Source organism: Buceros rhinoceros, unplaced genomic scaffold, assembly GCF_000710305.1.
Source record: "Buceros rhinoceros silvestris isolate BGI_N320 unplaced genomic scaffold, ASM71030v1 scaffold36682, whole genome shotgun sequence".
Lineage (NCBI taxonomy): Eukaryota > Metazoa > Chordata > Aves > Bucerotiformes > Bucerotidae > Buceros > Buceros rhinoceros.
The window spans coordinates 19356-36895 of NW_010398958.1; the positions used below are offsets into that span (position 1 = coordinate 19356).

The following is a 17540-nucleotide window of genomic DNA, read 5'->3' on the forward strand; positions in this document are numbered from 1 at the left end:
AACTTAATGGTCTCAGTGGTGGCAGTGGCCCCCTGTTAAAATTGCTTTGACCACCTCTACTGTCATTGTAGGTTCCCCTGGGCGTACTCTGTGCACTCCAACTTGAGCCTCGAGTGCCTTCACGACGACTGTAATTTCCTGGATAGGGAGAGAAAATCCCACACGCTGTTGAGCACACATCACTTCTCGTTTTACATTTCAATCTTCAAAATACTCAGCGTGGTAAACATCATATTTACACAATTCAAATAGATAAAGCTACTCTGCATCAACAGACCCGACCCTCAGGATTCTAACTCAAAATCTACATGTTCCTATATTATACAGAATTAGGGGAAAATACCTATTTTTCAGACATGAACTCAAGTTTGAAAGAATTTACATTATCTAGTGTGTTAAGATAGATAGACTCCTATACTTTAAGGCTGTCTGGTCAAGTAAATCCTAGTATTTGTAACTATATGAATTGGAAGTATTTTCTGTTTCTACTGTGCAAGGACTTGCCCTAATTATGGGATTGAAGGGAAAGGAATGCAAACTTGTCTCTGTATGAAAGAAACTTAACACTTGATAGCTAGAATCTCCAGATTCACTAAAAATCACAACTTATTCTTGTCAAGATCTTCCATCCTTTTACTCAAAAGCCTCATTTAAACCTAGAGATGTAGCGTGATGCTTGATTTCAGGAATCAACATGTCACAAATGGCAGGGGGGGCTTTTAACTTTTCTGAATACATCTCTGAAGCCCTCCAACAGCTGCTACAAGAAAACAGCTAACTCATTTTGTAAAAGAGAGGGAGAGAGAAGCAACACAGGAACTCGCAGTCTTGTTTCACTTCCACAGCACTCGAGAACCTCTTCTCGTGCCAAACAACGTATATCAACACCACCGCTTCAGGAACGTCCCACACCAGGGATGATTAACAGTATGCTGGGTTAGTATTACTGAAGCAATTTTAGCATTGATTTACTCTTCTAATACAGGAAACAACGTACCTTTTGAAGCAGGTGGTGTAAAGAACCTGTTCTGACTGTGAAATGCTCCTCGTCCTCCACGATTCCCTGAGAACCCACCACGCGAAGAAATCTTCTGTGACACTTTTGGTGGCCTTTTGGCTGGTGGTATTCCATCTGGAGTAACCACTTCTTTGCTCTCTGCAGCAACAAAATCATCCACGTGCATGGAGGGTGGCCTGCTTGTATTTTGTTTCCTCTGACGGAAGATATCATGTGGTCGAATTCCTTGTCCAAATCCTCCCCTGCCTCTTCCTCTTGGTGGTGGCACAACATGAGCTCTCTTTGCAGGTTCTATGTACTCAGATTTTCCACTGTCATGACAAACCATGATTTTATTTAATTAATGTAAAAATGTATTCATACTGAAGGTCAGGTGTTCTCCACATTGGAGATGCAATTTGAGAGGTGGTATTTGACATTTTGAGAACATACAAATCAGTGCTGAACACACTGTTTACTCATTAAGCTCATCTTACCTTGAAGTTATGAAGGTCTCATGCTTGTGCTTGCCGAGTTTGAACCCTTTTGTGGTTTTTGTGCGACCGGGAGATGACGGTTCTGATAAAAACGACCTCTCCAATTCAGCCTGCAAGTCAAAGTCACTGCAGCCCTTCTCTGACAGTTCAATTAAGTCGACTTTTACCTGCAATGACAGAGTTTAGTTTTATCACAACAATCATTACTAGCACCTCTGAAGAAGAAAACACGTTGCACCAGGATGGACGAGATTTAGCTATGGACCTTCTACTACAGCAAAAAAGCTCCATCCTCTTCCTTTTAATGCAGTAGTGTGGCTCAAAACAAAAAAGCAGCGGTAAAAACCAAAAAAAGTAGTAGAGTTGCAGCAAAATTGCCTTGATGGTTCTGACTCTCAACAAAGTCAAGGGTGGAGCTTTCAAGCATGAACCCCTGTCACCGAATGACCTACAGCGAGGCACTCTTTTGCTTAAGCTACAGTCCTATACATTCATTAATGCTGCTTTTGTACAGGAATCAATAGTTTTGGTTTTGCTTAAGAAATTAAAATCCATGTAAATGAAAGAAGAGTCAAACTAAAAAATAACGAAGGCAATGAAGTCAACAGAAATTGATTATTTCTCACATAAGAAGTTAAGACACTGCCAATTGCTTAGGTTAAAAAAAGAATGTTATTGTGTGTTTTTCAAAATAACATTTAAAGTTTAGATTACGAAAATGAAGTTTCAAATACTGCAAGAAGTTTTTGTGAAAGTAGTTTCATTTACTACTGCCATTTATTCTGTTTCTGTCACATCAGAGCAAAGATTTTTTTTTTTTTTAAACTGTATCTATCAGGCTTTTTGGGTAATACTGTAATAACTGAAGACAAGCAAGGAAAGGAAAATAAATCACATTCTTTGTCTACATTTAACGCAAACTGCTGAAAAGCCCCATTAGCAATGGAAAAGCAGGTTAGGACTGACAGAACAACTGTTCCTCTAGAGAAGATGACTTCTGCATTACAGCACTGCAGAAGGTGCCAATTTTGTGGTTGCTTCCGAGAGAAACTGAAGGCATTTGACAATAACCTCTAACAAATGCCAACCCTTCTATTTGGGTCAATTTACAAGCGTGAGCTCCGGGAAGCAAACTGGCTGCATGAATTTCTGATGCTCTTGCTCAGGTTAACCCTCATTTTAAAATACGCTTCAGTTAAGTTAATGAAGCCTTTTACCATATCTAGATCAGTGTCTATTTCTTCAGCCTGAAAGGGTGAGAACCACATGGACTTCAGCTGGTCATCCATCACATCTGCCAGCACGTATGTAGTCCTGCAACAAAACAATGCCAAATGCCTGTTTGGTTATGAACTACAGTCAACTGCAATCACATGCAGCATTACAGAACCTGGGGTGAATGCTGCTGCCTTACCCTTGATACATGCAAATTAAATACAGTGGGACAGTAAAAACAGTAGGCAGTGGTGACTACAATGCCCTTCAGATCTTCTTTGTAATACACTCATGCCTAAGTTATTGCATTTTTTTAAATAAACCCCAGGTAGCATGCTCACACACTTAACCATTTTTACCTGTTGTTAAACAAATTCTGAAGAGAGTCCGGTGCAGAAAGAATGGGCTCTACATCCTGGTCACTCAGTGGACAAGAATCACCTGCCGATTCCAACATCTGCCTCACTCCAACAACGTTATCCATTAAGGATTCAAGGCCATCATCTTCCTTAGAACGATCCTAAGTCAACACAGCACAAGTCAGAATTTTCCCCCTCCTCAGAGAAGAAAACATGCTTTCATTAATTAAAAAAAAGGGCAGGTGAAGGGGCTACTACACAAAACAGTCTATCCATCTACAAATAGTGTGACTAAGACACCAAGTACAAAAACAGCAGCGGAGAGCTACTCTGCACACTACAAAACAAAACACGTCACCACATGCACATTCTGGTCTTTGTTTTCAGTTGATGCAATAACCTCCATAACTTATTCCCAAAGGTGGCATCACCTCAGGTTGTAGGTAACAAGCTCTATGCTAGAGCATTTCAATATCCCAAGTGTCTGCTCTTTCTCCTTCAGCACAGTTGTGGCTTTCACTGCAGATGTAGGCAGCCAGGGAAGGGACAGGAGGGAGTACAGCACTGGAAATGCACTTGTGACCAAACAGGCTGTGGAGCAGCTGTTTTATGGACTCTTCTAAACCAGTCATCTACTGCACCAGCTGCCATCGATTATGTAGGATTAGATTTGAATATTAGAGTGAAGTTTCTGATAAGAATCACAGAAATGTCAGACATATTGAATTCTGCACGTCTTCTAGTCCAGTTGCCCTCTGCTGGAAGCAGGGCTATCATCAAAGCTTCATCACGTCACCCGTAACATTACCTAGCCACATCTGAAAAAAGCTCCAGTGACAGAGAGCCCACAGCCACTCTGAGCAACCTCTTCCAGTGCTGTACTTCTCTCTCAGGGAATTTTTTTTCCCTAATACCAACTTCAACCTCTGAAGCCACAGTTTGTGGCCACTGCCCCTCATTTTGGAATTACCAAAAGGAGTTTTACTCCACCACCTTTGTTACTACCCCCCAAACACCTGTAAGTAGCTGCTTTTCACCACAACAGTTAACTGCCTGTGCTATTATGGTGTGCAAATACTCTCAGCACAAGGAGGTCCCAACCCTATCTGACAATACAATACAAACAATGAAGTCATAATCCATCCTACATCAGAACAGGTGATTTTGGACACCATTGTTAAAACAATGCCAACAGCTATTACCAGTTCCACAAGAAATGCCGCAGAATTGCACACCCTTCTCATCAAGGGGGGACAGTCTACATTGTTTTAAAAACGTGTTCAGATACAAGACCATAACATCAACTTGTTTAGATTCTTTTACCATAACATGTTTCTCCAGATCAAGCAGCAGGTTTTCTGGGGTTTCTTCTTTGTTCTGCAGTAGATGTTTTAACTCTGCAGTAGTTAGACCCAGCGTTCTGCCTGGATGAGATCCATCTGCTTCCACAAGACTTCCATCATCTCCACAACATCCCTGAAATATTTGACAAGTGGAAAATCAGTACACAAATATTCATCACACTTCTGGACTGCAACTCCCTTAGAATTCAAAGACCCATTAGAGCCAATCTAGAAAACCAACAGTAATCTCTTCATTTAAAAACATAATATGCAAAATATTTTAATGAAGTACACTTCAATAGGCAAGTTCAAATGCTGCTGCATCAAGATGAATGCGATCCTTTCCTATATAAGCTGAAGTTTGTATCACAGAATTAACAAATATTTTAGATTCCTTTCTATAGTACATATCAATACAGCAACTCTCTAACGGGATGCCATAAATCTAAAACCTGGGCACAATAGCATGCTATTCACTTAGGATATAAATATGAATCAAAATGCCATTCTTCCTACTGAAAAAACCCCTCTTATTTACTAAACGTGTATTCTGCCCAGCTTTCACAGATTTCATTAAGAACTAAAGATGGCACTAACACTGCTAATGGAAAAGCCTTACACAGCAATCTGCAGTCAACTGCTTTCTGAATTATTGTTTGAATAATTGTTACTGAACGTGTCTCACACTGCAGATTTCAAAGAAATGCAGCTGACTTTGTCTTAGTATTCAGTAGGTATTCACTTACCAGCGTATCAGAGTTTAGAATCTGTCGCATGAAATCCAAAAAAGAAGATGCCAGTTCACCTGTGTCTTTGCTAAAACTAGTTATCACTCGCTTTAATACAGTGTACAGAGCACTGCTGTGTTTTCTTAGAGCGCTGTTTTCATAATGAAAAAAGAAAAAATACTTTATTAGTGCACACACTGTGACCATTCCACTGTAACTTGCTGTAAGAAAAAAACATATGCAAAATAGGTTTGGTAAATTCTACAATTATCAAGTTGATTACAAAGCTGGAGCTTCGTTACTTTCTCTGTACTAAACTGTTGTTCTCACCAGTGCTGTCTGCAGCTATTTCAGACTGCACATACACAGCTGTACATGCTACAGCAATACCTCTATAGCCTCCAAGAAATTACATTTTCATCTTGTGCAGAAACAGGACAGAAGTACAGAAATACTTGCTTGCACAAGGGCCTTACGTATAAAGCAGGATGACGCCCGCTGCTACAATGTCACCACACCCCACGATACCCAACTGCAGAAACAAACCGGAAAGGTAATCCTCCCCACAGACATAGCATGGCTGTGCACTGAAGCTGACAGCTAGACATATGGGGTCATAGGAGCTACAGCATCTTTAGCCTGCCTATTTTCATAGCTGCTTGCAGTCTGAGTAGCACAGTTCTGAAGCACTGCTTGGAAGAATGTTTTAAACAACCTTTTATTGACAAGACTCCAGGCACCACTCTTTTCTCGAGAACCTCACAACTTCCTTGCCTCTGGGCACCTCACCTTCAGCAGACAGAAACAGGTCCAAATACAGGACAAGCAGTTAACAAGGAATTGTGTCAGAACAACACAATGCTGTCTGATGTGCGTATATATTCTATTCAGAAGGGAGTGGAGCCAACAGAAGTAGTTTAAAAAAAACAAAATAAAGTCCTCATTTCAAAAGTCCTAACTGGCCGGAGGTCAGAACACTCTGGAGAAGTGCAGACTGAATCCCCTTAAAATAGATGGCATGACAGACTGCTCTCCAATGTCCAGATGAGAGCTCCAACTACTGCATGACTCAAAAGGGAAGGACACAAGCATTGTATCTCATTCTAATCCTCTGGTCTTGGAGTGGGGAAATGTGAGTTTTTTCAATGCTTGCTTTGTTCTTGAAAAAAAGTGCTCGTGTGTGCATGCTTCACACAGATTCACAAGTAAAATCTCAAATGAAGGAAGACCAAAATACTGAGTAAAACACTGAAGCCCCAATAAGAAGTTAAAGCTCAGGCACCTTATCCTCAACATTTCCTGCTTGATGAGTAGGAAATTATTTCACATTGCAGAAGCTTTTAAATAATTTTAAGTTGTCAGCAATATCTTAAAATACCATACCTCTTTAAATGATAGAAGCCATAGTCGTGCTCTGTAAGGAACATCATTGTTCGGATACATGTCAGCAGACAATTGTAACTGCTCTCAGAATTAGTTAATGTTTCCATCAGAGAGTCACAAATTAAGGGCATCAGCTCTTTGCTTGGTAAAGAGTTGGAAAGCTGCTCTGATTCAGACACAGATCCTTCTGATGAACTTGGTAAAATGAGTGCAATGTCCTATTAAAAACATCATTATACACATAGTAAAAAATGCATTCTGTATACCAGCAGTAAGTATAAACCATACATCTAAGCCAAAAGGTTCTTTCACTACCCCTTTATCATCTTATTTCAGTATTTCAGTTATTACTGATCAGTAAAATACCAATCTAGAGCATCCTTTTTAATTTGGTTCTGTTAAGGGTTACAAACCATTATCGATTTTTCAAAAACATAAAAGCTTCAAAGGATGAAACGTGACTGCAGAGCCACAACTAAAAGCCAAACAGTCATTGGATAATACACATACAGTTTCTCGCCTAGGTAGTCAAACTGTTCCTTAATCTCAAAATACAAGGAGTAGCTGAGGTCACTTGATTTGTTCAGCCTGGAGAGAAGGCTGAGGGGTGACCTCATCACAGTGTGCAACTTCCTCAAGAGTGGCAATGGAGGAGAGGTGCTTATCTCCTTTCTCTGGTGACCGGTGATAGAACATGAGGAAATGGAATGAAGCTGCATCAGGGGAAGACGTTCAGGCTAGACATTAGGAAAAGGTTCTTCAGAGAGGATCACTGGTTGGTGACTGCACCAGGCTCCACAGGGAAGTGCTCATGGCACCAACCCTATCAGAGTTCAAGGAGAATCTGGACAATGCTCTTAGTCATATGGTTTAGTTTTAGGTAGTCCTGCAAGGAGCAGGGAGTTGGATTCAGTAATCCTTACAGGTCCTTCCAATTTGACATATTGTGTGATCCTGTGGTTCTGTGGAAATTAAGAGGCTGCAGACACCACCTGGAAAGTTTAAGGCCTACTGCCCCCTCTGCATTTTACGTAACATAAAACACAACTGACTTTCACAATGAATTTGCATGGGCAAAGAGCTTTTTCATATGTAAATGGCTGATTAAACTCTACTGACCAACTATGCCTAAATGTCTTTTGTGTAAGTGGGTAAGCACTAAAGCACATACGTACATGCAATCAGTAAGGCAAGTAATTACATGCAAATCTATGTACGCAACTAACAAGAAACTACCGGGGCTAGCCCATGAATCAGTTTTCAGATAACATTTCTTACCTTGCTCTAGTAACTTATGCTTTTTTTTTTTAACGGTGGAGTTTTATGGTAACAGCATATCATATACATCTTTGTATTTGGAATACAAAGGTTTCAGTTAGACAGCTAGGACATACGTATTTATCCAACCAGGTAAGAGGTGAATAGTGGTAACTCAAGTGCTGCCAGTGGCCCATAGGAAGAAATTACATCCCTGTCTCATCTGAGCAGACAGTCAATCTCTGTGCCATTCAGTCTCTAATGAGCTACCAGAACAGTGCGTGCAACACAAAAGAGATAAAAATGATTTACATTCAAGAGCAAAAAGACAGGAAGTCTGCCAAAGCAGCCAACCATACATATATTTTCTTTTTGTGTTTTAACAGTGTTGATGCTTGTTTTTTCTGCTGGAAAAAAGCAGGCACCTAAGAAATAACCTTGTTTAATTTGTCTCCTACAATTATCAATACATATTATGCATAAACATAGACAATACCTGATCACAGAGGGACTGCAAAAGGGAAGTTACATATTCAGCACACTGCTGATGAGTGACATTATCCCCAGTCGATCGCATCAAAGCCAAGAGCTCCTGGAAAACCTCTCCATACTTTTCATCGCCTTTAATACTTCCATTGATAAGATGCAAAATAGCCAATTTACAAGCTTTATGTGAAGCCAGGGCATCCAATAAAGCAAGTAACCGAGTGGTCTGTCCAGTGTACTGTTTCTCTTTATCCTCTGTGTTGCTGAAAGGATATCAATGTACTTTGAAAAAGCTGTTTTAAAGTGATCTAAAAAACTATAAAAACAACTATTAAAGGAGTCATACAAGTCTGCATTTTTAAAAACAAACACCTAGTTTACACTCCTAAACTTACAGCTTCCTTTACTTTCTGAAAACTGCTCAACTTTCACTAAGTGACTTTTGGTGGCATCATAAATTAACTAATCTATTCTGCATTTAACATACCATAGAGCATCTAATTGTATATGGATAAATACGCTTTTATACAAGCAGTATCTAATTTTATGTGGATAATTATGCTTTTAAATAAACAATACTTGTTTCAAAACCCTCTGAATTTGTAGTATTCAACTTTCTCCAGCTAATAAACATCTACACATTTTCCTGATACTATGCAATTCCCAATACAGCAAACTTTACTGGTCTTTTATTTACATCAGATGGGTCCTTCAGAAGCACTTCACAGGCAAGATAAGGCTTTGTAGGAACACCCTGAAGAAAACCTTCCTAAAATACTTACCATAAACGTACAATGTGAAACGATCTACATCAAAACTTTAAAGTACGAGATGGTTCCTTAGCAACTTTATCAGGACATAGTTTACAGCACTGGATGGAGAATTCAGTCAGTTCATAATGGATAAGTAGTATTTCTGAAAGTACGTTCCTCCTGCTAAATCTACTGAACAGAACCAAGATGACTCTAAGAGTTCTTTAAAGAAACCTTTGCAATAGAAAACAAAGCTACCTTTGTAGGTCTTCTACAATCAGATCCAAAACAGTCCTCATGATAAGAAGAGCAGTAGGTGAAGCCAAGTCACACAGCTGAACACAAATACGTCTCAACATGTGCTGAATAGGCTGGCAAGATGAACCGGAGAAAGATCGAACTATCTCTTGTATCAGTTTGGCCTGAACATGAAGATGCATACTCCATAGCTTCCTGGTGTTGAGTGCCACTGAAATGTCATGTGGTTCAATTACCTGCAGGAACAGAAGTTTTCTTCTTTCACCTTTTATCTATCACAAGGTATAAACAAAGACAAGGTACTAATACTGTCCTCTGTCCATACTGTAATGCTATTTTCATTATTATCACTGAATGACAGGGCACAATTCCAGCAAGTTAGGTATTCTTTCAGGAGCATGAGTTGTCACACACCTTTCATGATTACTTATTAAAGGTCACAAATCCACGATCCATGCCAAAAGAAAGGAGAGCCTTAACATACTGAGAGTCTGGCATTCTGGGTTAATTTCCGAGGCTTCACAGACAATCATTTAAGTAACAGAATGGGAGTCTAGATAATTTCACAAGGGACAAAAGGAAAACATGCAACTGCTAATTTAAAAAGATGTTCCAAGTAACAATAATATTGTTTCTGATGAAAAAGATGCATCTTCGAAGATGATATGAACACAAATGCTACAGAGAAACTTCATCCTTTCACATATCTGTTTTTTACATAACTATGGAATGGTTTAAGGGTTATGCATAATTAAAATTCTTTAAAAACTAAATCTAAATTATACCTGAGTCGTCTGCATGGGCAGTGGAAGAGGCAACAATTCTGAAAGCAGTATAAGTCCAGAGAAAAAGCCTTCGGGAATTCTCAAAATTGAAGAGAGAACTTCCTTCAGCATTAAAGACCAAGTATTGTTAGCCAAAGTTTCTTCAGAAATGGTAAGTTTTTCATTAACTCCTTGTGTAAAAGTCAGTAAGATATCAACAATGTCATTCTGAATTTTTTGTTCGTCGCTATCTAAGCGGCCTGAGAGAGGAATAGAACACAGGAGCATGTGTAAAGAAACAAGTGCTGATGGAACACGCATGTCTTTGAATTCAAAGGATCCACCCCTCAAGAGTTCTGTTAGCATTGTTTTAAGGAGAGTGAGTGTACAGCGAGCCATAGAAATAGTTGTAACTCTGTGAAGTGTGGTGCCCATGTTGACATGGAGTCGCCAAGGCTGAATAAGTATGCTGTTCAGCTTCTGTAACACACGGATGAAGGTGTCCATTCCCTCAGAAGAAAAGAGCTGAATAACTGCAAGATTCCATTTAAGGTCTTTCTGTTGACCTGTACAGAAAAGAAATAACATTTCTGTATGTCTAATTTCTCCGGGGCAATCCCAGCTACACTTTAGATGTGTTTAAGTAGAAGACACAGCAAACTAAGATTTCTGTGTTAAGCAGTACAAATACATCAACCATACCTTCTACCAAAGGTGGTGGACACGCAATATGACAAAGAACACGAAGTGCTGTAGGAAGACCAACTCCATCTGGGGTCATCAAACTGTCAATATTCTTTAAGGAAAAAAATTTGAAAAATAAAAAAATAAAAGAATCCGTATTACAAGGAAGGAATTTTCAGCAAGTATATCAGTAACTTTGTATTCAAATTCTATATTTATTTCCTGTAAATATTCCATAAAATGTAAGTTCAATTATTCCACCTTTTGGAAAGCAGTTGTGAATACTGCAGAAGAAAGGAGGGTCAGCAGTTTCATTGTGGTTTTATGGGAAACTGAAAGATTTAAATAGTTGGAATCTGCATCACATAGTTGCTCTTACATTTTGTTTCAATAAAAACAAGCTTTAATAAAAACGTCTATTTTGGATAATAGTTTAAGTTTTTAAGTATCATATGTTGGTACATACCTAAGGTAAAACATCAAACTACAAAAGGTCTAAGCTTATAGAGCACAACTAAAAGATAGCATCTGTCTGTATTTTACTAACCTGCTTGATATATTCAATGAGATTTGGAATACAATTGATTTCAAATCTAAGATTTTTCAAAGGTTCAAGCCACTTGCTGAGCTCTGGGGGAAAAAGACTTAGAGTTAGTGAAGTAACTCATCAATGCATTTACGTGCATTTTTTCAATAAAAATGTACTTAATTTACACTACAGGCACAAAGGCCAAGCATGAAATTTGCAAGGCATACATTGCAGCTGTAGGCCACAGAAAAGCACCCACAAAAGTAAGACTTTAGAACATGCCTCATGTACAAAGACAAAAGCTGGCTCAAGTCAACTTGAACACTCAAAAAATGTTCTTCTTATTATCTGTATTATTTGTAATTAATATAATTTATAAAAGACATTAACAGTCCCAGTGTCAGCTAAAGAAAGAGCCACCAAGAGCACGGATGAAAGGACGTTCCCCTTAATGTACATAACAGGTTATTACAAACTGAATACAAAACAACTATTAAATGCCCAAATGGAGCCAATCTCTGCACCAGTAACACATACGTGCACTGCAAATCCCTAGAGATTAACAGTCTCTCTCGTAGTCCAGAATGACCCGAAAGTCCCAGTTTTGGGGGAGATTTAATATTTTAAAACTCAGCTGTTCCTGAAAATATTTAAAAGAGTATGAAGGTTCAAAGGTCAACTGGATATGAACTGACAACTATTCTGAGACATGATTTGATTTAATAAACTAGCCCCACTTCTCATGAAACTGTCTCATGAGGAGGTGAGGAGCAAAGAAATAAAAAGCATGGCAGAGGAGGGAATTAAACTAAAACTTTGAAGAATTCGAATTCCTGTCAGTGAATTTAAATTTTGGAAGAAATGATTGGTATGTTTACATGAGTCAGTTAAGCAGTGCAGAACTCTACTCTGGACATCACAGTTTCAACATCCAGGTGTCAGGACAGTCCCCAGCAGGTTTTTTCCAAATGACGTGGGCCTGACCCGAGTCAACACAGAGAACACACCAAGAAAGGAACACACCAAGCCAGGGAACACACCAAGAAAGAGTCTGGAGGTCAAAAGATTTACTAACAGGTTAACATGGACTATTCCATGCCAGCTGGCCTAGGTGCCAGAACACAGTCCCAGGATTATCTATTAGTATATAAAGATCTTATAAGGCTACATTACTAAAGGGAACAATAAGAGCCAGCTCACTGACTACTTAGTCCATTTTTACTAAAATTGGCTCTCCTATTTTCAACACAGAATAATTTCAAACTTCCTGTAGTTATCCAAAATTCATGGTAGTTAGTATTACTTGAAAAATAATTTAACTATAAGCAATTTCCTATTTAACTCATTAACAGAGAAAAAAAATTACACATTATCTCAGTGACTCAACTAATCAGATGCAGCTGGAAAAAGACTTTCATTATACACATTATCCAAACCAGATGAGCGGGAAGGACCAATTACCCATATACAAAAGGTTTCTTCTATACATTCATCAATTCAGTTGATAATGACACATATTGTACCTTGCAATTTGGTGTTATTTTCATCTGCTTTACAAAGCTTCAGCAAAGGCACCGAGTGCTGTTCCAGCATTTGCACATCACTGGAAGATTGAACCACCAGCAAAACAAGGATGCAGGCATAATTATAAGCAACTGACTTCTTAGACTTTGAGTCTCTGAAACAACAAGAAGGATTTGCTTTAGATTTCAGCTAATAAAACTGGATTTCTGTTAGATTTTCATTCTTTGACCCCTAAAAATTTACCTTCAGAAATTTTACCTTCAAAGATTGCTCCATAAAATTTTCAACCAAAAAAATCCCCAAACAATTTTCTCTTCTGCTTTTTGAAAAGTGAAAGCTTTCTTTTACATTGACTTCACAATTATTTCAGCACCCACAGAAGATGACAGCAAGTCAATCAGCACACAGATCTCTCCATAACTTTGTCTGTTCTACAAATCTACCTGAAGTAGCAAAACAGCCTGTCCAGAGAAAATAACGACTGTTTTTAAAACTTGTAAGAACTTAAAGAACTGAGAGATTCCCACCCCAGAGAAGTGTACAGTGTCCGCTTTTTCATATAGCCAAAAACCTGACCTATATTACCACACTTTGTAGATGACCTATGCAGATTCTGGATATTAAGTATGTGATTACAAATCACAGGCCCGATTTACTATTACGTTATTCTACTTAAAAGTTGTTTTGTTTCGAAATAAAGACACCGTGATCTAAAAGAAAAAACTATTTTACACTTACTGAATTATTAATAAAAGATAGCTACTTTTAAAATGTAAAAACCTAAAGGATAAAAATAAATGCATAAAGTACCCTAAAGCTTCTTTGGAATAGTACTCCATTAAAGTAATAAGACTTTGCAGATTTTTCTCCAGACTGAATACATGAGCCACAGCAGATCTTCCCACAGGGTTAAAGGTAATCAAGTAAAGGTTGTGAAGTGTTCCCAGCAGATCAGAATGGTCAGTCTCCTCACTGGCTGTGCACCGCTGAAAGTGGCAGAACAATTCTGATATGCACTGTAATGTCTGTGTTGAATGCAGGAGCCACAGGGCAAAAGTATCCTCATTGGCACCATCTGACTGGAGACCTTCCTCTTGATCCGGATCAGAAAACTGACAAAGTGCTCGAATCAACAAGTTTGTTGCTTCGTACTCGGAAATAAAGAAAAGAAGGCCCTTCTGAGACTGTGCCAGGAAACGCAATATATCTCGTATTGCTTGAAGCACACCTGGATGTGCGCCTGTTACTGGGATAGACAGTAGCAAAGTAATGCATTCCAAGAAATGGTGACTATGAAGATACCTGGAAAAAAAAATTAACAGGAAAATAATCAGTAATATTACAATCATCTATTAACACTGCATAATGACATTATATGAAATTACATGCCTCCCAGCTTCAGTACTTATTGTTCTGTGGACTATGAGGAATAATAACTAGTTATGAAGTAGTACAAAATTTAATCTTACAAAACATAATTGCCATAATATTTACAGGAAATAAATCCCCTAAATATAAAGTTCTGACCTCCAAAAAAAAGCCCCCAAACCAAAATAACCTTATCTACAAACAAAATAACACTTTATATATTTGCTATATTTAAATCATCATAAATGCTGTGTTAAATGTTTTAAACGTGCTAAGGATTCTATCATTATAGCATACGTAAGAGGCGATTTGAAGACTCTACATGTAGATACTTACATTCAGCCATGACCTACACTGCTACTACGAAAGGAACCTGTAGGCATTCAGAGAAATCTTTTCTAGATAGAAACTTGCTAACAGAGAAATAACCCATGGTATCCTTTAAATGGCTGAAAGCAGAGGCAGGCTGCAGCTCCTCTGCCCGTGCTGCGAAACAGTGAGCTACACTGACAGAACCACAGGACTTCTCACCAGCTCACCTTGTCAGCTCAGTGTACAGACAGTATTCCAGACTTGCTTTATCCATACGCACAGATGTGTGCCAAGACAAGGGAAAACACTCCAGATCTATAACTATTTTCAAATATGCCCTTGTACAGCACTTAGCACAATCGGCCAGGATCTGCGAATGCCACTGAAATGCTAGCACAGCACCAGTAATAACAAGAGGTTAACTTCTTGTCACATACACGCTAGGTTGATAGAAAGCCTACAAAATAACAGGTACACTAACTGTCAAACTCTCTCAGACTTTATAAGCACAATCCAGAATCCTCCAATAAAGTACAAAGTGAAACATCTAGAGAAGTGTTAGTCAGCAAGGTCATCCTTAAAAAATTATCTACATCAAGCTCAAAGAAATACGCTCTAGAAAGTCAACTTGCAATTCCCATACCTAAACAGGACAGGGTAAGGATCATCCCTTTCTGGAGGGCCTGTAATACGTGCCATGGTTGGGAAAGATTTCACAGGTGGCTGAATCATTGTATGAGGAGCAGTTTCCATCAAATGGAAGATTTCTTCAAGCAGACTAACAAGTTTTTCCATCTCTCCTTCACTTATATTAGAAGATTCCAAAAGATGATCCATGTCCATCGGAGTCTCCACATCACTCTCATATTCTTGGTTGGTTCTTTCAAGTCCAGACAAGTCCTGGTCCTGTTCTGACTCCGTGTGATTAGGAAGAGAAGGAGTGTTCTCTGCTAACTGATCTACCACTTTCTTAATATCTGACAGAATCTCATAGAAGTGACATTTCTGGAGAATTGCAGAACCAGCAGTAACTACTCTCACAGTCTGATCTAACAGTATGAGTTCCAGGAGTTTCTGATAACCACTTTTTTCATGTACATCTACGCCACCCCTTAAAAACATTTCCATTCCCTCAGTCATACTAATAACACTATCCAAAGCTTTAAAAGCATTAAGTTTAAGGGAGGATGATACATGATCCGCAAACAACAGTTCAAATAACACATTAATAACTCCTGCCTGCAAGAGTGCTGTTATTCCTTGACTCCCACATTCTCCTAACGATGACACCAGTTTTGTCCCAGCTTTGAGTTGTCGGACATTCAAAGCAATGGGCTGTTTGAAAGCTACCTGCAGGTTTAAAGCTTGCAGGGTCCAGTCTACTAGCTGGGTAATATAGTCTTGCTTTGTGTCTTTCACCTGCAGGTAGCTCAACCCTTTTACTATTAAACTTGGAACTTCTTCTAATGCAGTGACCCACTTTGCACCCCTCTCCTCTTGATATAATTCCAACAGTTCAGCTAATTTAACTGAGGCTTCCATTGCCCCTGAATTTTCTTTTTCTGGGTCTTGGTCCTTTATTTTACCAACTTCATTTTCAAATACAGTCTTGTAAGGGCAGCTGAAGTACAAAAGAGGTCCAAGCTCCTTTTCAAAAGGTTCATATGTCACAGGAGGTACAGATGCCAGATCCTCAGGAGTATATTCAATATCAAAGCTTGGATACTTAAATGTTTCACGTTCCAGATCAGCAATTCCATCTTCATCACTTGAAATCTGCTCATATCCATCATCTCCTAAAAAGATGATGATTCAGTTATGACATAAAATCAATTATGGATAAACCAGTTAAAAACTGCTGAGCATCTGCTCAAAATTTTTAAAAACGGTAGTAATTTATGTAATACAAATATTACTGGTTACAGAACAATCATACTAACATACAGAGAGCTTTCACTCTCCAGATATACATGAAAGCCCCAGTTTACAGATTTTTTATGTAATAACAGAGGCATTTAAAAGCATGCATAAAGCAAAAAGTTTAACTAAGGTATACTAGGTACAACCAGGTACTATGAGAATATTGTCCAATCTTCTTCCTATGACTGCATCAATCCTAAGACTCCTAGCCTGAAATTTTGCATAGACATGGGTGGGAACTTTTTATTACACTTTTAAACAAAACCAGTACCAAGATCAAATGTCCATCTCACTCATAACAGCTGTATCTATTTTCCTCTATTTATAGAAATAACAGGAAGATTTACTACTGAGCAATAACATTCTGCAGCAAAATACTGTTCTTGAGAGATGTCAGAACCATAAATAAGGCAGAAAAATATCCAGTTCTCTTCACACCTAGTCATCATAATGGCACTGCTATCAAAATTTCATAAACTTTATTTTTCTTCCTTAACTTTTTACAACTTCGTTTACCTTCACCTTCTTCCTCCTCTTCACCATCTTCTTCATCTTCATCATCCTCCTCCTCTTCCTCTTCCTCATCAGCAATACTCTCTACTGTATGCTCATCGTCGTCATCATCATCATCATCATCCTCATCCTCCTCCTCAACATCCACATCATCTTCATCTTCTCCCTCTTCTGGTTGATCTTCCTCCACTTCTCCATCATCAGAATACTGGCTTTCTTGATGAATGGATGTTCGATCAGGAGAAATGGGCTCAAAGTAGTCCTCCCTATGGTCCACATCATCTTCCTTTTCCCCAACCACTACAAATAAACATGAAGTTTTTAAGAAATAAGAGTGCTTCTCTGAAATCCGATGCTCAATAACATGTTTTAGAATTTTGCATTATGCATAGTGGAGACAAAAAAGCATCTTGAAGAAAATCATCAGGTGATTTGACTGAACACAAGCAACAATAACTTATTTCAGTAAGACTATAAAAAACACGTAAATAGTTCTTGGCACTTTTAACCCATACAGAAACCAAAGAACTCAGCAGATGCTGCAAAAGTATGGAAGAGAAGGCAATAAATACCAGAGTCAACCGAATATTTATACAAAAAATTTGATTTTCTTTTAAATCCCTTTCCTAAAACTGAATGTGCCCAGCAGGA

General features: G+C 38.6%; 1 protein-coding gene across 1 annotated transcript in view; it reads right to left on the bottom strand.

The window, feature by feature from the left end:
• The window catches only part of KIAA1429 (KIAA1429 ortholog), a 23674-nt gene that overhangs the window by 846 nt on the left and 5288 nt on the right, over positions 1 to 17540 (bottom strand). Inside the window, exons 7-23 of the mRNA XM_010131302.1 lie at positions 16893 to 17189; positions 15100 to 16252; positions 13587 to 14078; positions 12776 to 12930; positions 11271 to 11353; positions 10742 to 10835; positions 10061 to 10605; positions 9276 to 9511; positions 8276 to 8528; positions 6523 to 6740; positions 5158 to 5290; positions 4392 to 4544; positions 3069 to 3229; positions 2712 to 2808; positions 1495 to 1661; positions 998 to 1329; positions 4 to 138 (exon numbers count right to left, since the gene is read on the bottom strand). Coding sequence (XP_010129604.1) covers positions 4 to 138; positions 998 to 1329; positions 1495 to 1661; positions 2712 to 2808; positions 3069 to 3229; positions 4392 to 4544; positions 5158 to 5290; positions 6523 to 6740; positions 8276 to 8528; positions 9276 to 9511; positions 10061 to 10605; positions 10742 to 10835; positions 11271 to 11353; positions 12776 to 12930; positions 13587 to 14078; positions 15100 to 16252; positions 16893 to 17189 — 4704 coding nt within the window. The remainder of the gene's footprint in view (positions 1 to 3; positions 139 to 997; positions 1330 to 1494; positions 1662 to 2711; positions 2809 to 3068; positions 3230 to 4391; positions 4545 to 5157; positions 5291 to 6522; positions 6741 to 8275; positions 8529 to 9275; positions 9512 to 10060; positions 10606 to 10741; positions 10836 to 11270; positions 11354 to 12775; positions 12931 to 13586; positions 14079 to 15099; positions 16253 to 16892; positions 17190 to 17540) is intronic.